The 25,017-nt window shown below is 45.8% G+C and overlaps 1 protein-coding gene across 15 annotated transcripts in view; it reads left to right on the top strand.

The window, feature by feature from the left end:
- Positions 1 to 25,017, top strand: part of PRKAG2 (protein kinase AMP-activated non-catalytic subunit gamma 2) — a 323,235-nt gene that overhangs the window by 237,165 nt on the left and 61,053 nt on the right. For 10 of the 15 annotated variants that reach the window (XR_012433086.1, XM_074036384.1, XM_005551219.4 and 7 more), the window contains one exon: positions 8,296 to 8,365. The exons of the other annotated variants lie outside the window; for them this stretch is intronic. Coding sequence is in view for 9 of the 10 variants with exons in the window: in XM_074036384.1 (XP_073892485.1) it covers positions 8,296 to 8,365 (70 nt within the window). In the remaining variant the exon portion in view is untranslated. The remainder of the gene's footprint in view (positions 1 to 8,295; positions 8,366 to 25,017) is intronic. 15 annotated transcript variants of the gene reach the window in all.

Raw genomic sequence — 25,017 nt, 5'->3', positions numbered from 1 at the left:
AGGGACATGGCAAGAGAAGGTGAATAAATAATCAGGCCCTTCTCCCCAGCTCAGGAGTTTGCCAAGAAAATCCTAAAGATTGCTGAGAGCCGTTGAGTGGTTCTAAGTGAGAGAAAAATAAGTCTGTTTTGTTTTTGGTTTTTTTTGAGACAGAGTCTCACTCTGTCACCCAGGCAAGAGTGCAGTGGCATGATCTCAGTTTACTGCAACCTCCACCTCCCCAGGTTCGAACAATTCTTGTGTCTCAGCCTCCCAAGTAGCTGGAATTATAGGTGCATGCCCCACACCCGGCTAATTTTTTTTTTTTTTTTTTTTTTTTGTAGAGACAGAGACGTGGTTTCACCATGTTGCCCAGGCTGGTCTTGAACTCCTGATCTCAGGTGATCCACCCGCCTTGGCCTCCCAAAGTGCTGGGATTATACGTGTGAGCCACCATGCCTGGCCAAGACTGCAGTTTTAAAAGGTCACTCTATCAGTCAGGGTTCTTCAGAGAGACAGAGCCAACAGGTGATAGATGATAGGTATGTAGGTAGCTAGATAGATAATAGATGATTGATAGATTGATTGATTGATTGATTGGTAGGTGAGGGGGGATTTACTGGGGGAATTGCCTCATGCAGTTATGGAGGCTGAGAAGTCCCACGGCAGGCCATCTCCAAGCTGGAGTCCCTGGGATGCAGGTAATGGTAGCATGGCTCAGTCCAAGTCTGAAAGCCTCAGAACCAGAGAAGCCAGTGGTGTAATTCTCAGTCCAAGGCCAAAGGCCTGAGAACCAGGAGGCTGCTGCTGTTAAGTCCCAGTGTCAAGACAGGAGAGCCTGGAGTTCTGATGCCCAAGAGCAGGAAGAGGAAAGTGTCCCAGCTCCAGGAGAAAGAGCAAGGAAATCCTCTGTCACCTTTATTGTTCTCTCTAGGCCCCCAGCTAATTAGATGGTGCCTGCCCACACTGGGGGCAGATCTTCCCCACTCAGTCCACTGACCCACATGCCAGTCTCTGGAAACTCCTGCACAGACACACCCAGAAATAATGCTTTACCGGTTCTCTAGGGGTTCCTTAATCCAGTAAAGATGACTGGATTCAAAGTTAACTATCATAGGCACTCTGGCTACACAGAAGCAAGTAGACTGGAAAGGGGGCAAGACTGGAGGAGCCAAAGCTGCCCCGCTGGCCAAGCCTGAGAAAATGGAAGCCTGAACCAGGGTAGGTGTAGTGGGGAGAGAGACAAGTGGATTGCCTTAAAAGAAACCAAGACGACAAGATGAGAGGACTGGGGCACAGTTTTAGATAAACTGCATCTGCGTTGGTGTAGAAAACTCCAATGGAGATGGAGCAGGAGGCAGTGTGGAGCTCAGGAGAGCGCTGGGCTGGGACTGAGACCTGGACGTGCCAGGCACAGTGGTGGGTTGGAGGTGCTTGGAGAATGCCCAGTGGGAATGGGAGCAGAGTGCACGTGCAGCTCCTGTCCAACATCCAGGGGGTTTCACGTCCTTCTTTTCCCTTTGGAGGACGCCCTTGCAGAGCAGAGTGGAGCTCAAGGAAGACAGCAGGATGCACAGAAACAGAGTTTTGTATGCTAAATTATTCAGGAGCTCCTTACCCAATATTTGAGGCTGATTTATTTCTTGCAGGAGCTATTTAAGACTTCTTTTTAAGAGGCAGAGCAAACTCATATCCGACCTCTGTGCATAAAGGAGTGCTTTTTTGGCAGTCGTTTTATGATTAAGTTTTCAGGCTGAAGTTTTCCCTTCTGATAGTCATTCAAAATACAGTGTTTTGCTGCACCTGGGCACAATTATGTGAGACACACCTTAATAATTTAGATTTTTTTTTTCTTTTCTTTTCTTTTTTTTCTTTTTTTTTGAGACAGAGTCTCACTCTGTCACCAGGCTGGAGTGCAGTGGCGCGATCTCAGCTCACTGCAAGCTCTGCCTCCCGGGTTCAAGTGATTCTCCTGCCTCAGGCTCCTGAGTAGCTGGGACTACAGGTGCGTGCAACCACACCCCGCTAATTTTTGTATTTTTAGCAGAGACAGGGTTTCACCATGTTAGCCAGGATGGTCTCGATCTCCTGACCTTGTGATCTGCCCGCCTCGGCCTCCCAAAGTGCTGGGATTACAGGCATGAGCCACCGCGCCCGGCCAATGATTTAGCATTTTTTACCAACCAAGAAGTCACACTTGTGGTGGCTCCGTGTTTCTCATTCTCTCAATAAAGTCCAACTTGGGTCCCTCTGTTCCCTCCCACCACACTAAAGTCCAGTAACCTCAGACTGGCTGATGTTATACAAATAGAAATGTTCCCTGTGGTGGAACTGCGCCAGGCTGTTAGCAGGACCCAGTGCCTCCCTGCCATGGTAGGCCCATTTTGTTCTCCCTGGAGAGATCGGTCTGGATTATCAGGAGGGTTTGGGTGGTGGATTTGGTCTGTTTTTGCTACATCAAACATCCCTGATGCTGATGGCTCGAGACATGAGTTGGTGTCACAAGTGCAAGCCCCTTCTCTTTGCTTGCATGACATTGCCCACGCCCTTCCCCTCCCTTCGCCTCTTCTCCCGGCTTTCCCTGCCTGCCTGAAATAGCTAAAATTAAGTCTGGCATAAGTCTGTTAAGACTTTAAGAAAACATTGCCATAAAAGGGCAACTGACGACCACCAGCTTCAAGTTCTGTGTGCTGACAAATCCATCTGTCTTTTGACTCTGCACATTAATGTACATACCTAAAAAGTAAAAGCCCTCAAATTCCTGAAATTGACTTAGTGTGTTATAAAAAAAAAAAATCTCATGACTTTTTCTGTTCTTCTATGACTAGCCTCCTTTCTAAGGAAGAAAACATGAGATGTCTTACTAAGTGAAAAACCTGTGGAAATAAATTCAATCCCACTAGCACATTATATATAAACGTTTTTATTTTAGGCTACTCCTGTACACCCATTATCAAGTGGAATTGCATAAAACATTAATTGTTTCAATTTCTACTCTCTACCAACCTCTTAGTGATGGTTTATAGGTCTTTTCAGTCTGTGAACCACTTTTGCAGTCCTCCTGGCATACTGCCACTTGCCCATTTCTGCCTCCCAAAAAACAACCCATCACGATTACAGGTGAAATTGATGGTGCTTATCAGAAACACCGATAAGAATTTTTTAAAATTATACTAAAATTATTGCAAGAAACAAAAGCATAGACTTAAAAATAGAACAAGAGATACTTCCTGTGTGCCACCAAACTTTTTAAAAATTAAACTTTTTACTCTGAGATAACTGTATATTCACATATATTTGTAAGAAATAATGCAGAGAGGTCCTGTGTACCCTTTACCTAGTTCCCCACAGTGGTAACATCTTGCAGAACTAAACAGTACAGGAGAAACTGGAACCCTCATACATTACTGGTAAAAATGTAAAATGGTGCAGCCACCTTGGAAAACAGTTCAGCAGGTCCTCAAAATATTAAATGTAGAGAGGCTGGGTGTGGTGGCTCACGCCTGTAATCCCAGCACTTTAGGAGGCTGAGGCGGGTGGATTACTTGAGGTCATGAGTTTGAGACCACCCTGGCCAACATGGTGAAACCCCATATCTACTAAAAATACAAAAATTAGCTAAGCATGGTTGTGCGCACCTGTAGTTCCACCTACTCAGGAGGCTGAGTCAGGAGAATCACTTGAACCCAGGAGACAGAGGTTGCAGTGAGCTGAGATTGCGCCACTGCACTCCAGTCTGGGCGACAGAATGAGACTCCGTTTCAAAAATAAATTAAAAAAATATATATATGTTAAACATAGGGTTACCCTGTGGCCCAGCAATTCCACTCCTGTGTATGTGAAATGAAACACGTGTCCACACAAACACTTGCACAGGAATGTCCATAGGAGCATTTTCACCATAGCCAAAAAGTGGAAACCACCTGAGTGCCCATCAGCTGACAAAAGGATAAACAACGTGTGTGTCCACACAACAGAGTATCTTTCAGCAGTAAACAGAAATCAAGTGCTGATCCGTGTTACAATGTGAACGGGCCCTGACATTAAGCAGAAGCTGGTCACAAAAGACCACCTATTGTATGATCCCATTGATGAGAAATGCCCAGCATTGGCAAATCCATAGAGACAGGAAATGGTTGCCTAGGGATGGGTGTCGGGGTTGAGCAGGTAATGGGAAGTGACTGCTAATGGGTACAAGCTGTCTCTTTGGGATGATGAAAATGTAAACTTAGATAGTTGCACAATTATGAATATTCTGAAAATCATTGGACTGTACACTTTAAATGGTGAGTTATTTTATGGTATGTGAATTATATTTCAATAAAGACTCTTTGGCCAGGCACGGTGGCTCAAGCCTGTAATCCCAGCACTTTGGGAGGCTGAGGCAGGTGGATCACTTGAGGTCAGGAGATCAAGACCACCCTGGCTAACACAGTGAAACCCCATCTCTACTAAAAAAAAAATACAAAAAATTAGCTGGGCGTGGTGGTGGGCACCTGTAGTCCAAGCTACTCAGGAGGCTGAGACAGGAGAATGGCGTGAACCTGGGAGGCAGAGCTGGCAGTGAGCCAACATTGCACCACTGCACTCCAGCCTGGGCAACAGAGGAAGACTCCGTCTCCAAAAAAAAAAAAAAAAAAAAAAAAGATTTTTTTTGTCATTTCCTCCATAGAATTAAATCAGCTTGGCCTGGCTCATAGGGAAAAATACAGGGTGATATCACAAGCAGGAGATTGACATTGATACAGTCAAGATGTAGAACAGTTCAGTCACCACAAAGATCTCTTATAGCCATAGGCACCTCTGGCCCCCTACCCCAGCCCCTGATCCGCGGCATCCACTAATCTGTTCCTCCATTTTGACCATTTTATTTCAAGACTATAATATAAATGGAATCATACAGTATGTGACCTTTTAGGATTGGCTTTTTCCCCCTCAGCATAATTCCCTGGAGATCTATCCAAGTTGTTGTATGTGTCAATAGTTGCTTCCTTTTTCTTGCTGAGTAGTATTTTATGGTATAGATGGACCTACCACAGCCTGCTTCACCATTCATCCATTGAACGACATCTGTTATTTCCAGTTCGCACTGCTGCAAATAAAGCTGCTATGAACATTCATGTACAAGTTTTTGTGTAAATGTAAATTTTCATTTCCCTGGGATAAATGCCCAAGAGTACAACTGATGTGTTATATGGTAGTTGCATGGTTAGTTTTATAAAAAACTGCCAAATTGTTTTTAAGAGTGGTGGTTTTCGACTGGTCACAGTGGCTCACGCCTATAATCCCAGCACTTTGGGAGGCCAAGGCAGGCAGATCACCTGAGGTCAGGAGTTCGAGACCAGCCTGACCAATATGGTGAAACCTCATCTCTACTAAAAATACAAAAATTAGCTGATCTGTGCTGAGGCAGGAAAATTGCTTGAACCTGGGAGACGGAGGTTGCAGTGAGCTGAGATCACTCCACTGTGCTCCAGCCTGGGCCACAGAGGTAGACCCTGTCTCAAAAAAAAAAAAGCAATGGTTCCATTTTGCATTCCCACCAGCAGTGTAGAAGTGATCCCGTCTCTCCACATCCTCACCAGCATTTGGTGTTGTTACTGTTAAGATTTTAGCCATTTTAACAGTTGTGTAGTGGTATCTCATTGTGGTTTTAATTTACATTTATATAATGATCAATGACTTTGAACATCTTTTCATACACTAATTTGCCATCTGTGTATCTTTTTTGGTGAAATAGCTCTGTGTCATTTGCCTATGTTCTAATTTGATTATTTTCTCCTTTTTCTGTTTAATATTGATAGTATTTATGTATTCCAGACATTTTAATTTTATTTTTGCTATTTATTGGAGAGCAGGGCTAACCCATAGGCAGTGTGCTAGTAATTTATTGGCTATGTGGATCGCAAGTATTTTCTCCTACTGTGTAGCTTTTCTTTTCATCCTCTTAACAGGGTCTTTCACAGAGCAAAAATTCTAAATTTTAATGAGGTCCATTTATCAGTTTTTCCTTTTATGGACTGTGTTTTTGGTGTCAAGTCTAACTTTTGCCTAGCCCCAGTTCCCAAAGATTTTCTCCAAAAAGTTTCATAGTTTTAAGTTCACAATCTAATGTGAACTCATTTTTGTGTAAAACGCAAGGCTTAGGTTGAGGTTTGTTTTTGTATTTTTACCTTTTGATATCCAATTACTCCAGTTCTATTGCCTTTACACCTCCATCAAAAATTGGTTTGCCATGTTTGCATGGGTCTATTTCTGGGTTTTCTATTTATTTCTATTGATTATTAAATCTATTCTTCTGCCAATACCATTGTCTTGATTGCTGTATCTATATAGTTTGCTTTAATATTGAGCTATTTCAAGATTAAAGCATTCTACTGTAGTCCCAGCTATTCGGGAGGCGGAGGCCGGAGAATAGCGTGAACCCAGGAGGCAGAGCTTGCAGTGAGCTGAGGTCGCGCCACTGCACTCCAGCCTGGGTGACAGAGCAAGACTCCGTCTCAAAAAAATAATAAATAAATAAAGAATTCTAGAGCTTGCGCCTTTCCATATATATTTTAGAATAAGCTTATTTATGTTAAAAGAAAAAAAAAACGAATTTGGTAGCAATTGCATTAAACCAAAAGATTAATCTGGGGGAGAACTGTCATTTTTACTGTGTTAGGGCTTCCAACTCAGGAATGTCTCTCCATTTATTAGCTCTTCTCTCATTACATTTTGTGATTTTCAGCATACAGCTACTATACATGGTTTCTTGAGTTTATGCCTAAGTATTAATTTTCTTTGAAGTGATTGTATTAATAAGTGATATTGTTTTAAATATTTTTCCATGTGTTCATTGTTGGTTTGTAGAAATGTGATTGATTTTTCTGTGTTGATCCTGTATGCTATGATCTTACCAAACTCACTAGTTCCAGGAGACTGTTTTCTCTTTTTCTTTTGTAGATTCTTTGGGATTTTGTATGTAGATAACTTATGTTATCTGCATAGGTGTTTTTCTTCCTTTCCAATCTGTATGCGTTTTCTTTCCTTTTCTTGCCTTATTGCAGGGCCTAGTACTTCTAGAACCATGTTGAATAGGGTTAGTGAGAGCAGACACCTTGGCCTGGTTTCTGAACCTCGTAGGGAAAGCAGTCTTTCACTATGAAGTATGATGTCTGCTGTAGCTTTTTACCATGAAACATCTTAGCTTTGTTTTCTTTCTCTCTCCCCACCCCTTTTCTTATTTAAAGGGGTTTAAGATTTAGAGATTGGCGCAAGTAAGATGACAAAGCAAAATGAGAGGCATTTTCAGGACTTCCTCTTTCAGGCCCGGCTTGCAAGAGCGCTAGGGCCAAGCTCCGTTCAGCCCTAATCGGTGCTGGAGCTAATCGCATTCGCGGCTCCAGTGCACTCTGCAGGGATGGGCCGTGGGGCCAGGGACCTCGGTCCCCTCTGGGCCTGTCCTGCCCTTCCAGGCAGCTAGTGGCTGCTGGCCGCGCCGCCTGCCAACCTGAGTTGGCCATAGTAGAGACTCAGATACCCAGCTCCTGAGCGGCCAGGGCCAGATTCAGCGTGTGTACGCTTTTGGCAGCGGTTCCCCAACCGAGAAGACACTCGGCTCGAAGAGAGGACGCGAATTAAGAGTTCCATGTTGGGGGAAAAAAAAATGGATAGCGACAAAGTGCATCTACAATACGTGCAGCCAACGGAACGATTTTTGTTAAGGGGGCCAGGGATGGGCAGTTATATCTAAAATTTGGAAAGGGAAGAGGACAGCGAGAAAGGCTTCCCTAGCTGGCGCCCCGGGGCGTTCTGCAGCCTCCAGCCCCTCTCCCCGCCCCCGCGCCGCAGAGCCCACACCTGCGCAGGTGGAGCCTGCGCGGCCGCCGGTGCTGGGAAGGTGAGCGGCACTGGGGGGCGTGGGAGCGGGGGGGCGGGCCGCGGGCCTCTCCCAGTGGCCGCGCGGAGGGGAGGACGCGGGCCGCGTCCGGAAGGGGGCGCCCCGGGCCCAGGCGCGACCGCCCTCGGGCTCCCGGGTCCCTTCCCACGCTTCCTCCCGGGCGGGCCGTACCAAGGCGCGGGGGGGAGCGGCGTGTCCCACTCGCGGAGGGGCACGCGGGCCGCGGCCGCGCCACCTGCGGCGGCGGCGGCCTCGGGCGGGTGGGGGCCGCGCGCCCGCTCCGCCCCCGGCCCCCGCCGCCCGCGTCCCCCGCCAGGCACCTCCTCCCGGCGGCGCGGCAGAGCCAGGCCCGAGAGCTCGGCCGGCCGCGAGCCCGCCGGCCGGGGACGAGCGCCGCAGCTCATGCTGATCGCTGTCCTCCTCCTCCCCCTCAGGCGGCGCTGGCGGCGGCCCCGGGACCCGCGGAAGCCGGCATGCTGGAGAAGCTGGAGTTCGAGGACGAAGGTGAGTGCGCCCCGCCCGCCGCCGGCCCGGCGCTCCCACGGCCCGGCCGCCCGAGGACCTGGACCCCCGGGGACCCCGCGCCCCGTCTCCGGCGCAGCCCCACGGCGAGTTGCGTCCTGCGGAAGCCCGGGGGCCGGGGCAGGGACCAGGGCGGGGAGGCGGGCGCTGGCGAGCTCGGGCTGCGGGGTACCGGGCGTCCGCGGAGGGGACGCGAGCCGGGCTCCCAGAGCGCAGCCCGCAGCCAGGCATCCGCACGGATGGGCGGCCCTTTTGTCCTTACTCGCAGAACTCGAATTAGAGCAAGGTGTCAGGGAGCGCTAATTGTTTGTGCTTGTCACCATGCACTCGGAGGCAACCCCGAATCATACCCACAGTCCAGACCCTTAATCGTAGACTGGTGCCCTTATCTGTGCCTGTGAAGATACCACCGGCAGGGTGTGTCTTCTTTTTTAATGGGGAAAGTTAAATAGGAAAACCTGAAGAGGCTTATTGAATCGGTGTTGAGTTCAGGCGACCCTCTCACTCCGTCATTTCTGTCGCCTCTCCTCTCGGTTGTTTTTTTCCCTCTCCTGTCTTCTTGTGTCTTACAGGTAAATAACTTGGATCTTATCTTGAGGCTGTCAACATTTGAAAGGCACGAGGTCGTTCTTTGGCAAAATTAATATTTAAAATGGAATGTGACGAGCTTTCACCAGGATCTTATTTTGAAGCTGTTAACATTTGAAGGGGATGAGCTTGCTCTTATGCAAAATTAATATGTAAAATGAAATGTGATGAGCTCAAAGTCGGGAAAGAACTTTATATAAGATGCTTGACAATTCGAGGACTTGAAAAGGCCTTCTTCACACTGTCTTGTGTGCTTCCATTATTTATTTAGCAACTTCTCTTTTTTCCGGGAGTATGGATAGAATAAAGCTCTCGAGACAAAGAATGTGCCATGTGGATGCTGTCCCTTGTGCCAACTTTACTTTAATACCTCTGTTCATTCACAGTCAGGCAATTACTTAAATAAGCCTGCACAGCCAGCATGGACGTGTTAACCCAATAGAATTAGCCGGGTGCCTGTTATCTTTTAGATTCACTGCAGCATTTCACAAACACGTTAGCTGGAAGAGAATACGTTCATAGTCATTGTCATTAAAAGTGTTTGTCCATATTTATTGGTAACAAATGATGCATTTCAGAATTTTACTGGACTTAATTTGCATTTCATCCTACAGAAAAATAATCCAGGGTCTTCATTCGAACCCATCTCACTATTCCTCACTTTTATTATATTGCAGGCCAAATCTTGGCCACTGTCCACAGGGTGGAATGGTGTGCCCGTTCCATGAGACTTTGAATGTCTAAATCACCAGGGTTTTGTCTCTCGTGTTAGTAAGAATGACAGTCTTTTACATTTACAATTTTTGCATGTTAACAGGGAGGCAAGAAGAGACTAGAGAGCAGCTTCTGTTCGAGAGGAACCGCTACTACTTATTTAGCTGTGTGACCTTGGACAAGTTACTTAACCTCTCTGTGCCTTGGTTTTCTCATATCTAAAATAGAGCTAATATCAGGGTTTTGAGGATTAAATGAGACAATCCATATCATGGCATTTAAAAACAGTGTAAACCCATAGTGAGTACTTCATAAATGTTAGTTACTATTATTGCTTAAGTGCCATTAAGCTTGTACTGAATTCATGAGCTTTTTAAGACTTTTAGTAATGAATCTCAACACAAGAGATTCTTCTCAACACAGATTTGGTGTCCTGTCCCTTTTCTTCTTCTTACTTGAGATTTATTGATTTAATTATGCATTTCTCTAAGCAGATATATACTCTTTTTTTTTTCTTTTGCATTGTGTCTGCCCATGTAATGAATGTAAAGTATTAAACCTAAGCATCTAAGAAAGGAATTTCCCCTCTTCACCCATCTATTTTTATCTGTATTGCTGTCTGTCATTCCTTTGAAGCACACTGAATCCCACGAATAACCCTGTCAAACTTTTCTAGATTCTTAAGGAGGCAGAATGTTAAACAGTGACTTCGAAGCTGAGCTGAGCTGGAAGAAAGAACAGTGTTGGCGTGGTAGTCCAAATGCCGCTTTGTTTCTTTTGAACTTTAAATCGCTTATTCATCCAAAATACAGGAAAATTGAGTATCAAGCAGAATCTCACACTTATTTAGCAGGGACAGAAGTCCCAACAGTAAGATATTACACCTCTAAATATCTTACATAATAGAGAGCCCTTGATGAGATCCTCATTTCATCTTTCAGCATCCGTCATACCCCATTAATGTCTTCATGTATGCATTGATGTCTGGAGGCATTGCTTCAACCAAGATACATTCGCTGTGCGCAGAAACACATGATTATTCATAGTTTCGTTAACAAGATTTTTCTGTTTCCTAATAAGTTATAACTGATATTGTATTTGTTAGAAACATCTTGGAAGCACTGGTGAGGTTAGGAAGAAAGATTGAGTTCCACCCTACCTAGTTGGGTCGTCTTTGGCCTGGGTTATGACGGGAGCTGCCATCCCTTTTCTGCTGTCAACTCTTCTTACCACAAGAGCGACGTTGTAAGTAAGCGTGGGTTTGATGACCTCACTGCTCTATGGGAAAGTCTTGACCAAGTTCCTCTGTCTGTATATCCGTTAAGTGCAGACTTCTCTTACTCCGCAGGCTCAGTGCCCCTCCCTCTCTGTGCATAAGAATAGCCAGAGATCTCTTTAAAAGGCCGATTCCAGTTCTCTAGGTCTGGGGTGGGACATGCCTAACACGGGCTGCTGCTGCTGCGGGTTCACAGACCCCTCTTGGAATAACAGGACATGGGCTGGCCAACTTTTTCTGTAAAGAGCCAGATAGTAAATATTTTAGCCTTTGTGGGTGTTATGGTCTCAGTTTCTGTCGCAACCACTCAATTTACCCTTGTAGTAAGAAAGCAGAAAGCAGCTAACACAATCCAATGGGCAGGGCTGGGCTCCAGTAAAACTTCTTTACCAAAATCCAGATTTGGCCCTCATAGTGTGCCAGCCCCCTGCTCTGTGTTTCCCTCACTGTGTCTGTGCCTTAGGAGGTGGCACGTGATTAGGGCTGCGTGCTTTCCGTGCCACACCGATCTTAGTAAGACTTCAAGGCGCAGCTCAAGTCTTATCTGGTCTCCGAGGCCTTCCCTAGATAACTTCTGTACTTCTCTGGCATTCACCTTTCTCTCCCCTGTGCCTATAGCAAGTTCTCAGCAGTGCTTCAGATATCAATGATTTCATTAAGTGTTTGTAGTTACTTTGTGGGGATATTGGGGGAGGAAATGATTCTGTGTATGAGAAGCCTTGCCCATAGCAATTCCCCCCCCCCTTTTTTTTTTTGTTCCCTCCCTCCCTCAGGGTCTCACTCTTACCTGGGGTGAAGTACAGTGATGCGATCTCAGTTCACTGCAGCCTCAACCTCCTGGGTTCAAGTAGTGCTTCCGCCTCCCAAGTAGCTGGGACTTCAGGCTCATGCCACCATGCCTGGCTAATTTTTGTACTTTAGTAGAGATGGAGTTTCACTATGATGGCCAAGCTGGTCTCAAACTCCTGGGTTCAACTGATCTGGCCACTGCAGCCTCCCAAACTACTGGGACCTACAGGCATGAGCCATGGTGCCCAGCCAGCAATCCCTTTCTGTGTTTGCTTTTTACGTTTGTGATTGTTACACCGACCACATCTTCGCTGTGTTTGTGTTTATCTGTATTAACTGCTTTGAACTAACTTACTGACCAGGACCAAGCACAGGGTACTTTGTAAGCACCTAAACACAACTCGCAAATGCTTTTTGAAGTAGGTAATTATTCAGCAGTTTTATCCATGATTAATAAACCTGCTCTACTCTGGCACCACTTCACGAAGTCTGCAGCCTCTTTAGAGCTGTCTGCATTCTCTCCCAGCTGCCGTAGGAGTTGGGCTATTTCAAGTTTTTGATAACTTGCTGTGGCAGTTTTACCTGCTTCTTAGCAGAGAGTGTCTTACCAGACTGACTGTGTCTCCTCTTCCTCCTCATTTGCCGCTTATTTCATCCCAGTTCAGCCATTCTGTCTTATTCTTCTTCACTTGCAAAGATTTTCCAAAGTAGAATCCAGGCTGGACGTGGTGGCTTACCATTGTAATCACAGCACTTTGGGAGACAGAGGCAGGAAGATTGCTTAAGGCCGGGGGTTCAAGACCACCCTGGGCAACATGATGAGACCCCGTCTGTATAAAAAATTTTAAAAATTAGCTAGGCATGGTGGTGCACACCTGGGGTTCCAGCTACTCAGGAGGCTGAGGTGGGAAGATCACCCGAGCGCTTATGGTTGCACCACTGTACTTCAGCCTGGAGTAATTTTCGTGTTTCAAACAACAACAACAATGAAGTAGAATCCTCTTTCCAGAACTTGCCTCAATCTTGCCTTTTTTTTTTTTTTTTTTTTTTTTGACACAGTCTCGCTGTGTTGCCCAGGCTGGAGTGCAGTGGTACAATCTTGGTTCACTGCAACCTCGACCTCTCAGGCTCAAGTAATTCTCATGCCTCAGCCTCCTGAGTAGCTAGGATTACAAGCATGCGCCACCATGCCTGACTAAGTTTTGTGTTTTTAGTAGAGATGGGGTTTCACCATGGTGCCCAGGCTGGTCTTGAACTCCTGGCCTCAAGTGATCTGCCTGCCTCAGCCTCCCAAAGTGCTGGAATTATAGAGGTGTGCCACTGCACCCAGCCAGTCTTGCTTGTTTCTAGCAAAACTGGTCAACCTCACCTATAGTGATCAAAATAGGTAAAAGTAGGGGCCACGTTTCGTAGGAGGGGAAGAAAGCATTGTTTTTCAGTGAGGCCCAGGATTCAGGCCCAGATCTGTGATGAAGTGCCTGTATTTCCTCAGACAACCCGTGAGGTCTCGGGGCTTTGTTTTGTTGTTGCTGCTGTCATTAAGAGCTTTCTCTGTAAACCCAGGGGGCCGGTACTCGCTGATCTTTTGCTTTTCTCTCTAGCTCCAAAATCAGACCTCAAAGCAACCAATAATCACTCTTTATAAATAAACAAAACAAAAACGTGTGTTCACTCAAAACTCATTCACTCTCAGCTGGAGTGCACAACACCCTGAGTAAGTGGAGATCGGTTCTTGTTGGGAGACAAAAACATTGCAGCTGTTACAGTGGGTTTTGGCCACCCGAAGGGCCACGGTACCTGAATAAATACACTGTATATCTGTGCTATTAAAATGTCGTGGGGCTAGTACAGTTAGGGGGAGAATGTGTAAAAAAGACTCGGGGCGGGGAGCATAGTGAAAACAAGGCTTAGAAGCTGCTGGAACTTGCTTAAGGGAGAATTGCCTGTCTGTGTATTTGCGGTCATCTATTGAATTATTGCCTTGTCTCTTGGCTCTCACAGCCAAGAGTTAGCTTGCAAGTTTCTTGACTCTGCTGCGGGGCACTGACCTCTGCTGGTGGAGATACCAAAGTGGCAGGTGTGTGGGCTCAGCCTGGTACTTGCTGATCATTACTTATGACACGAGAAGGCTCAGGTGATTATCTGCTTTCCAAACTCTACCCTTCCCTGCTGAGTTCACACACTCCTCGTAGATAAGAGACTTATTGTTTCTGGATTATGAGTAGGTACAATTGTATGACATCCCTGTAATTAAAGTTGTTCCTCTGGAGCTGGCCCCGTATGTAACATATTGCCCTATTCCGTAGGGTCTCGGTACACATTTCAGTATCTCTGAAGTCAGGATGTGACTTCACATTTGGTGGTGTCTCCAACTTGGTGAGGTAGGATAGTTGTCTTGGAGTAGATAGAGGTTTTGTTGCCAGAAGATCCCTGACTAGTTTAAGCAGTGGACAGTGCCGGGAGGATTCGGGGGTATCTGTAAGTGGGACTGGTCACCAGGCTTCGCAGGTAACTGGAACCAGCTGGAAAGTCATCAGGGCCCAGGGCATTGAGCACCTCTGGCCATTGCTTTAGGGCCACAAAACCTCCCATCTCAGAACTTTCTCTGCTTCCTGGTGAATGTGTTGAAGAATGGCCTCTTGCCCCTACTGCTGTTCAGCTCGAACCCCACAGCCAGCTGAGCTGAGTCCTTACCCATGCTTCGGACCCCTGTGATATAACTCACAGCCCATGCAATTCCCTTTCCTCCTGCAGCACAGGGTATGGACCCCTCGCTGCCCTGTCCAAGGCCCGCATCTCATCCTGTGCCCTCACCCTGGAGGTTGTGCTCTCCTTCAGGGCTCAGATTCCCCTGACACTGATCTTTCTGTGCCCATCTCCTTCCCTCCCCTTCCTTCTTCGGTTTGTTTTCTTTCTTTTTAACCAGGCTGATTCCATAAATGCCCGCATCCTCCCAGCTGTTCTAACAGGAAAGCTGTTTGACTCCAGGTCCAAGAGAACAGCTCCTCGCTGCTACTCCTGGCTTGTTCACCTCTCTCCCTCACTCCCAGCCAGTGTCATCTTCCTATGAACCATTCTAGCAGCCGAGCTCTCCCAGCGCCTGCTCTGCCCCCTCCAATTAATTTGCCATGCTGCTGTTGGAGATATTTCCTTCAAACATATTTCTAATCCCGTCACTTTCATTTCTAAAGCCTCCGGTACTTTTCCTTCGCCTGTAGGAGTCCGCACTTCCCGGCACGCCCTCCTTGCCCCCTCTTCCTCCCTCCCCAGCCTCACCTGGTGCCTCTGTCCTTGCATTTCCCTCCAGCTACTCTGGCCTTTGTCAGCTTCCTCAAACTGCCTTGCTTCTCCAGGCCTGCCGGACTTTACAGACAGCTCCTGCTCTCTGGATCGTTCCTCCCTCTCTTTTGGCCACCTGCTTGTTTTCTCCAAGTCTCAGGTTAGATGCCACTTCCTCAGGGAAGCCTTCCCAGAAGCCCCGATGAGGACTTCCCATGCTGTCTCATGATCCCTCACAATTGATAGGTGCTGTTGGGGGGACGCACTTCTTTGTATTTCCCAGTAGTCCCTCCTATTTCTTTGCCATTACATGGTAAGCTCTGTGACGATGGAGACTGAAAACTTAGTATTTGCCCGGTCTTGAGGCTACCGGGATGAGTGAAACTTGGTTTTCAGTAAACATTTGTCACACAAATGAATGTAGGTATTTCGGAGCTTATGCTTTTACTCTGGCACCTAGGCTTGCCATACTTCAGGTGGTTAATGTTATTTCTTACAAAGACATGAGGCATTTCTATTTGAGGCATTGGAGAAATGAGAGAAAATGCATTTGCTGTGTTGACGGTGCACGAATCAAAGAGCAGTGAGGGCGGAGCAACAGAGGAAGTGAAATGACTGAGTGAACCCCGGAGGTGTGAAAGGCTTCTCCGCCATACGGTGACGTCAGGGCTTGTGACGTTCGCAGTTGAGTAACTCGAAGGCAGTAGCAAGTGGGTAGAGTGGGACGGCTCGCCTGCGGAATCTGGCATCCGAGGAAAGCGCCTTGACACCTTCCTTTCATGGCCGTGATTACACTTGTGCTAAGGTTAGGGGAAACAGTCAGGTTCATCTCTGATATGAAAAGGGAAGAGCGATTTTGGGGAAGGGAACTCGTCTGGGAACCTTCTGGCTAAATTTTAGTCACCTTTTAATCTGTTTTGTATGCTGCCTTGGCCAGGTGCTGTGGCTCACCCTGTAATCCCAGCACTTTGGGAGGCCAAGGTGGATGGATCTTTTGAGTCCAGGAGTTCGAGATTGGCCTCAGCAACATGGTGAAACCCTGTCTCTATAAAAATAAATAAATAATACAAAAAATTAGCCAGGCATGGAAGGTGGGAAGATCACCTGAGTCCAGGAGGTTGAGGCTGCGCTGAACCATAATGACATCACTGCATTCTAGCTGGGGCAACACAGCGAGACCTTGTCTCAAAAAATACATACACACACACACACACACGCGCTGCCTTCTGTCCCACTTGGAGCTGTTTCCCACGTATCTGAATTTATATAACATCAATGAGTATTCTGAATATCATGCTAACTGATTCATTTTATTTTAGGTTGTACTTTGGTCATTTGTAACTAACAGGAAGTTGCTAGCAATAAATTGTTATTTTATGAATCCTTTTCCACATTTTCTTGGAAGTGGAATGTTTCATTGTTCCATCAAGACCTCCTCCCCAGTACACACATGCGCATTCTAACACGCTTCTTTATCCCCTTTCCTTGACTCTCATTCTTCACATTGATTTCTCTAGCTTTGAAGCTTATACATACGATGTACCCCCCCTTTTTCAATGCATGTGTAATTAGAGCCATAGCAATTCAGAGCATGAGTCGGATTCACCTTAGAGTCTCCTTTCTTCTACTTAATGACTGTGAAACCTTTAGTAAGTTACTTAAAGCTTTGGTTTCTTCATGTGTAACTTGGACATAATAGTATCTGGCCAGGAGGATTATATATGGATTAAATAACATGGGCATGACATCCACTAGAGCAGGGGTCCCCAACCCCCTAGCCACAGACCACTACTGTTAGGAACCGGCCCACACAGCAGGTGGGCAGCAGGCAAGCGAGCATCACCTCCTGAGCTCGGCCTCCTGTCAGATCAGCAGCAGCATTAGATTAGGAGCGCGAACCCTATTGGGAACTGCACAAGCAAGGGATCTAGGCTGCACACTTTTTATGAGCTTTTCTTTTCTTTTTCTTTCTTTCTTTTTTTTTTTTTTGAGGCAGAGTCTTGCTTTGTCGCCCAGGCTGGAGTGCAGTGGCGAAATCTTGGTTCACTGCAACCTCCACCTCCCAGGTTCCAGCAATTCTCCTGCCTCAGCCTCCCAAGTAGCTGGGATTACAGGCACTTGCCACCATGCCCAACTAATTTTTGTATTTTTGTAGAGACGGGGTTTTACCATGTTGACCAGGCTGGTCTCGAACTCCTGACCTCGTGATCTGCCCACCTCAGCCTCCCAAAGTGCTGGGATTATAGGCGTGAGCCACTGTGCCCGGCCTTCCTTACGAGACTCTCACTCATGCCAAATGATCTGAGGTGGAACAATTTCATCCCGAAACCATCCCCCCCACTCCCCCATCCACGGAAAAATTGACTTCCACGAAACCGGTCCCTGCCAAAAAGATTGGGGACCGCTGCAGTAGAGGGCCTGGGATGTAGTACAGTCTCCATCAGCAGTAACTATGATGATGACTAGGAAGACAAGAAGAAACCGAGCAAAAATTTTAAGCGATTCCAGCGATTCTGTTCCTCTGCACTGTCAGACTTTGCCCCGTGTGAACACAGGTGTGTATGCCACAGACAGTTGGCAGCTTTTGCGATTGGATGTTTGTGCTTATCCCTATTCCTGAGAAATGCCCTCAGGGAAGATGATGTGTCACCATTTTACAAATGAAGAAATTCAGGCTCAAGGGTATTAATTTGCTCAAACTCACAAGAAAGGCTGTAACAGTTCTGATCTAGGGTTGGTCTAGATGCTTCTGTCTGTCTTCTCCATTGCCTCCCATTTGAACTCGGAGTACCTTGGGTAGTCTCCCTTGGTGAACACTGGCTTCCTACCTGACATCTATTGGTGACTTATTGTAATGGCTCTGCCAATGGTTTTTTCGTGTTTTGATTTGCAGTAGTAATTCTTGTCAGTGCTGTCACACAGTGTAAAAACAATGGCACGCCATGGTAGAAACCGCCAGAGGACACACAACAGAAAGATCCGTTATATTGCAAAATCGCAAAGGTGCACACATTTATGGACATATGTGTAATCTCTGCGGAACTCCAGTGTTTCATTACGAGTTGGGATAGCCTTTTGTCAGAGCCTCAAACTTCAGGACTCTTGTGGGGACTTGGATGAATTGCCCACCTTGGATTCCTCAGAATAAATTCACCGAATTGCTCTGCCACTCTTGTGACTCGGTGGTTTGCTAAATACATTCACTTACCTCTTTTCCCTCCTGAAGTCTGCTGAAATGACATAGATCAATGAAATCGATTACAAAGGTAGTCATTCTTAATACAAACAAAAACTTAGGTTTTGGAGAAGTCAATAAAGTGGATAAACCTTTGTCAAGTCTGTTCAGGAAAAAAATGGGTGAAAATGCAAAGCTTTAGAAAGAAGAGAAGCTTCTTAACTATAAATGCAGAGATCTTTAAAAGTAATGTTGATCAAAGCACACTGGCCAGGCATGGTGGTTCACGCTTGTAATCCCAGCACTTTGAGAGGCCGAAGTGGGAGGATCCCTTGAGCCCAGCAGTTCAAGACCAGCCTGGGCACCATGGGAAAACCCCACCTCGACCAAAAAAAAAAAATATGAAAACTATCCGGGTGTCCTGATGCACGCCTGTGGTCCCAGCTACTTGGGACGCTGAGGTGGGAGGATAGCTTGAGCCCAGGAGGTAGAGGTGGCAGTGAGCCAAGACCACACCACTGCACTCCAGCCTGGGCAACAGAGATGGTACACTTTAAATTGGCGAACTCTATGAATGTGAATTATATGTCAAACTATTTTTGTAGGTTTTGTGTGTGTGTGTGTGTGTATGTGTCTGTCTGTCACCCAGGCTGTCTCCAACTCCTGAGCTCAAGCCATCCTTCCACATCAGCCTCCCAAAGTGCTAGGATTACAGGCATGAGCTATTGCACCCAGCCCCAATAAAGCTGTTTTTTAAATAAGGTAATTGAAAGGTCTTATTCTTCTTCTGCTACAGAAAAGCATGCTATTCTATTCAGCCTGTTTATGGATGAATTCTGTAAATCTTTTCAGGAACAGTTAATGCTTTATTTAAATTATTTTAGAACAGGGAAATATGGAAAGCTTCCCAGGTCCTTCTGTAAGGCTAGCTTGATCCTGAAATCAAAGCCAGAAGAAGATAGCACACGAAGAAGAAAACAGGTGATCAGTCTTAGATTTAAAATGTGGACAAAGCTCCTAAACAAACACTAGCTATGCAGTATTAAAAGTCTAATATATTGTGGTCAAGTAAGGCTTACCTTAGAAATACAAGTATTCTTCTGTAGATTAAGAAACCTAGGCTGGGCGAGGTTGCTCATGCCGGTAATCCCAGGCCTTTGGGAGGCCAAGGTGGGCAGCTCAGGTAATCCCAGCCCTTTGGGAGGTCAAGATGGGCGGATCAGGTAATCCCAGGCTTTGGGAGGCCAAGGTGGGTGAATCACTTAAGCCCAGGAGTTTGAGACCAACCTGGGCAACATGGCAAAACCCCATCTTTAATTTTTTTTAATTAAAAAATAATTTTTAAAAAATCTATTAAGGAGCTGGATGTGGTGGCTAACACCTGTAATCCTAGCACTTTGTGAGGCCAAGGTGAAAGGATTGCTTGAAGCCAGGAGTTCAAGACCAGCCTGAACAACATAGTAAGACTCCCATCTCTACAAACAATAAAAAAAAAATTCGCCAGGTATGGTAGCAGATGCCTGCAGTCCCAGCCACTCAGGAGTCTGAGGCAGGAGGATTGTTTGAGCCCGGCAGTTTGAGATGGCAGTGAGCAATGATCATGCCACTGCACTCTAGCCTGGGCGACAGAGTGAGACCTTGTCTCAAAAAAAAAAAAAAACCAAAGACATCTATTAAGAAATCTAGTCCCAGCTTCTTGGGAGGCCGTGGTAGGAGGATCTCTTGAGTTTGAGGCCAGCCTGGGCATTATAATGTGACCCTATCTCTAAAGAAAGAATGAGAGAGAGAAAGAAAAAGAATAAATTGCTTAAGGAATTAATGTCGTTGATAAAGGAGAGAAACTGGTAGTAATCTCAGTAGATACTGAAGTAGCAATTAATAAAATTCAACATATGTTCTTTTTTAAAAATCCTTAATAAACCAGGGATATGAGGAAACTTCTTTAAGTTGCTAAAGGTATACCTGCTGACAGCCAGCAGGGGCAGCAGCTGTCTAATTCCTGGTGCAGGTGGAGTCTCCCAGATTCAGGGAACCGGAAATGTTTAGGTTTTCTAATTTTTTTTTTTTTTTTTTTGAGACAGAGTCTCGCTCTGTCACCCAGGCTAGCGTACAGTGGCGCAATCTCGGCTCACTGCAACCTCTGCCTCCTCCTGGGTTCAAGTGATTCTCCTGTCTCAGCCTCCCGAATAGCTGTGATTACAGGCATGTGCCACCACACCCAGCTAATTTTTGTATTTTTAGTAGAGATGGGGTTTTGCCATGTTGGCCAGGTTGGTCTTGAACTCCTGACCTCAGCTGATCTGCCCACCGTGGTCCCCCAAAGTGCTAGGATTACAGGCGTAAGCCACAGCGTCTAGCATGTTTTCTGATTTTTTTCAGATTTTGGAATATTTGCATACACGTAATGAGATACCTTGGGGATGAGGACTCAATTTTACACACGAAATTCATGTTTCATATATACCTTATATACATAGTCTGAAGGTTATTTTATACAATTCTTTAATAACTTTGTGCCTGAAACAAAGTTTGTATAGATTGAACCATCAGAAAGCAAAGGTGCCACTGTCTCAGCCACCCCTGTGGACAGTCTGGCATCACCATGGTTCCTGACTCTGAATTTATATGCTACTGATAACCATGGTTCCTGACTCTGAACTTATATGCTACTGATAAATACAGCGAATAACCGACATGTTGAGGGTAACTTATGGCATCATGTTGGTGCTCGGAACGTTTTGCGTTTTGGAACATTTGGGATTTTACGTTTTTGGATTATGGATGCTCCACTGTACCTGCCAAGGTGATTCTCACTCTCCTGGCCTGGCTGGTGCTTGCTGCTTCATCCCTGTGAGCTCTCCTTGGCCATCACCATTGCTCCAGCTTCATCACTGGGTTCTCTTCCCTGAGAAAGGAATCATTGGCTGTAGTAGGTGCTTTAATTATGTATTAGTAGTTCCTAGAATTCTATGCAAAGCCGTTTTAAAACTCTGACGGGAGCCACATACAATTTCAAGGTCATTGCTTTGTCCTTGACTTTCCTTTGGCATTGATTGCAACTCACTTTGAACTAATTGGGCAAACTCTGCCTTGATCCTGCCTATGCTTTTTCTTCTTTCCTAATAACTCTTCTACTGCCCCCTTACTTAGAAGAGCGTGTGCATTTTCTTGCCCATGTACACATTTGCCCACACACACAAAACCAAATGCAAAAAGCATGGAAAGGGGAAAAATACTAACAGACTTCATTTACTCTGCTACCTTATAATTGTAAATCCTGTAAAATTATGTTTAAGATTTGCCTTTGTTTCTGTTCATGTTTCTAGGCACTTTAGAAAAACTTATGGACTTTTACTTTATTTTTTGAGATGGAGTCTCGCTCTGTTGCCCAGGCTGGAGTGCAATGGTGCGATCTCAGCTCACTGCAACCTCTACCTCCTGGGTTCAAGCAATTCTTCTGCCTCAGCCTCCCAAGTAGCTGGAATTACAGGTGCCCACCACCATGCCTGGCTAATTTTTGTATTTTTAGTAGAGACGGGGTTTCACCATGTTGACCAGGCTGGTTTCAAACTCCCGACCTCAAATGACCCACCTGTTTCGGCCTCCCAAAGTGCTGGGATTACAAGCATGAGCCACCATACTTCGCCTATTTTACTTTTATTTTATTTTATTTTTATTTATTTTGAGACAGAGTCTTGCTCTTATCACCCAGGCTAGAGTGCAGTGGCATGGTCTCGGCTCACTGCAACCTCCACCTCCTGGGTTCAAGCAATTCTCCTGCTTCAGGCTCCTGAGTAGCTGGGATTACAGGCATCTACCACTATGCCTGGCTAATTTTTGTACTTTTAGTAGAGATGGGGTTTCGCCATGTTGGCCAGGCTGGTCTCGAACTCCTGACCTCAAGTGATCTGCCTACCTCAGCCTCCCAAAGTGCTAGAATTACAGGTGTGAGCCACCGTGCCCGGCCTTATTTTTTTTTAATAGAGATGAGGTTTAACTGTGTTGCCTAGGCTGGTCTTGAACTCCTGAGCTCAAGTGATCCTCCCACCTTGGCCTCCCAAAGTGCTAAGATTACAACCATGAGCCAACACACCCAGCCAACTTATAAGTTTAATTTTTTCTTTTCCATATACTTCTGACTTTCATATTCCTCTTTGCTTATTTCTTACTCAGATATTTTTAAGTTTTCTAAAAAGAGAAAATACTATATGAATATAGTAAACTTGTATTTCTAAATGCAGAATAAAGTACAAAGATACATTTTAACATTGATAATTTTTTTGGAATTACAGTGAAATTCAGCATATTAAAATTGTGAATAAGGAATTGGGGGTTTTTTTGTTTTTTTTTTTTTTTTGGTTTGGGGAGTTTTTAAGTGAAGTTTGGGACAGTGTACAAATTTTGTTTTAAAATGCATTTTATTCTTATACACTTAGTCTTTAAGACAAATTTTGAATCTTTTACTATGACCTGTGATTAATGAATATGTGGGGTTTTTTTCTGTTAACATGATTCTTTTAAAAAAACTCAACGCTATTAACAACAAAAATATCCTAATATTACATAACATCAAAGAATGTCCTTGCATAAGATGATATTTTTTGTTTCAAAATTGTATTATGAAAATTTCTAAACTTATGAAGTGGTAGAGAGAATGGTTCAGTGCATTCCAAATAGCCACCGTCCACCTTCAACACATCAATTCTTGGGACAGCCTTGTTTCATCAACACCCTCACCCACATCCCCACACTCGAATTATTTGCAGGTGAATCCCAGGTCCAGTGATGCCTTGGTGCTTCACGAAGCAGTGTGCCTGCCTGCCCGCCCTCCCTCGCTCTTGTTGCCAGGCTGGAATGCAATGGCGTGATCTTGGCTCACTGCACCCTCCGCCTCCGGGTTCAAGCGATTCTCCTACTTCAGCCTCCCCGAGTAGCTGGAATTACAGGCACCCACCACCACGCCCAGCTAATTTTGTATTTGTTTAGTAGAGACGTGGTTTCTCCACATTGGTCAGGCTGGTCTTGTACTCCTGACCTCAGGTGATCTGCCCGCCTCGGCCTCCCAAAGTGCTGGGATTAGAGGCGTGAACCACCATGCCCAGCCTAGTAGTGTGCATTTCTAAAGGCCCTTGGTGGTCTGGTCCTGAGTAACATTCCTGTCGCATCTCCAGCCACATCCCATGAGTGCTAGACTGCAGCTGTTTCAGACTAAGATAGAGCTACATCATTCTTCAAACATGCCATGCTCTTTGGGACCTCTGTCTTTGTATATGCTATTGCATCTTCCTAGAATGTTTCTTCTTCTCTTCTCTCGCAAGCACTTCCTTTCAGGATCCAGCTCACATCCCCTTGGCCGTGAAGGCTTCTCTGGCTCCTCCTGTGTGTGTTCCTGTAGCACTTTGCAGTACTTCACCCGCAGTGCTTATCACACTGCACAGTCCAAACACTCCTACAGGGCGGGGACCAGCCTGCCACGGGGCAGTATTTGGGGTGTCTCCTGGGTCCTGCAGAAGCAACCTGCCTTCTTCAAGGGTCTGTGGATTCTCTCAGCTTTCCTGGTCTATTCCTGTGGTAGTTCTGGACCAGAAGTTCACAGGGCAAGTTTCCACATGCTGCTCTGTCCATCCGAGTGGGAGCTGCAATCCAGTCCTGCTTCCTATCCACTATTTTCCCTTGAATATGTGTATTAAAATACAATAGTGGTCGTGATAAAAGAGGTGGGGGTTTAACTTGTCAGGTGTATGAGTGTGTGTGCATGTGTGTATGTGTGTCTGTGTTCATGTGTGTGTGTGCGTGGTCCTGTCTGCATGTGTGTGTGCCTGTCTGCGTGTGTGTGTGCATGTGTGTTTGTGCCTGTCTGTGTGTGTGTGTGTGTGTACATGTGTGCATGCATGTGCACCTGCTTCCTCCCGACCTCGTTGCCTGCGCTGGCCAAGCGAGCTTCTCTCTTATGGTAGCGGGACTGCAGCTCCAAAAGCCCACCCTGAGGAGAAGCCACTGAGCCCTGCAAGGCACACATACATTCCGCCTGGTCTTCACACCCCGACCACCCACAGCACTGTTAAAGTGAACCCTCTGACCAGTGGCAAAATCTGCTTGCCAAGGAGGACGTCAGTAATTGACTGAGTCAGGGCCCCACAACTACAGGAGCTGGTGTGAGTGAGCAGTTACTCTCCTCTGTACACAGAGGCTCTGATCATGCTCTGTGTTTATCCTGCTGGTGTGCGAGTGGTAGACGGGGGCATTTGGCTTGCAACAGGCAGAGTTCCCAGTGGTGTTGAAGGTACAGCAACATCATTAGAGAATCAAGGGTTTTGATTTGCATTTCTCTAATGAGCAGTAGTGTTGAGGTTTTTTTCATATTCTTGTTAGCCATGTGTATGTCCTCTTTTGAAAAATGTCCATTCATGTCCTTTGCCCACTTTTTAATTGGGTTGTTTGATTTTTTTCTTGTCAATTTATTTAAGTTCCTTATTGATCCTGGATATTGGACCTTTGCTGGATGCATCCTTTGTAAATATTTTCTCCCATTCTGTAGGTTGCCTCTTCACTCTGTTGATAGTTTATTTGCCATGCAGAAGCTCTTAAGTTTACTTAGATCCCACTTGTCAACTTTTGCTTTTGTTGCAATTGTTTTTGGCATCTTCGTCATGAAATCTGTGCCCATTTGTATGTCCAGAATGGTATTTCCTAGGTCGTCTTCCAGGTTATCATAATTTTCAGTTTTACATTTAAGTCTTTAATCCTACCATTTGACCTAGCAATCCCATTACTGGGCGGATGCCCAAAGGAATACAAATTGTTCTACCATAA

Source organism: Macaca fascicularis, chromosome 3 (assembly GCF_037993035.2).
Source record: "Macaca fascicularis isolate 582-1 chromosome 3, T2T-MFA8v1.1".
NCBI lineage: Eukaryota > Metazoa > Chordata > Mammalia > Primates > Cercopithecidae > Macaca > Macaca fascicularis.
The sequence above is the reverse complement of the archived record's forward strand: the minus strand, read 5'-3'. Positions and strand labels throughout refer to the sequence as shown.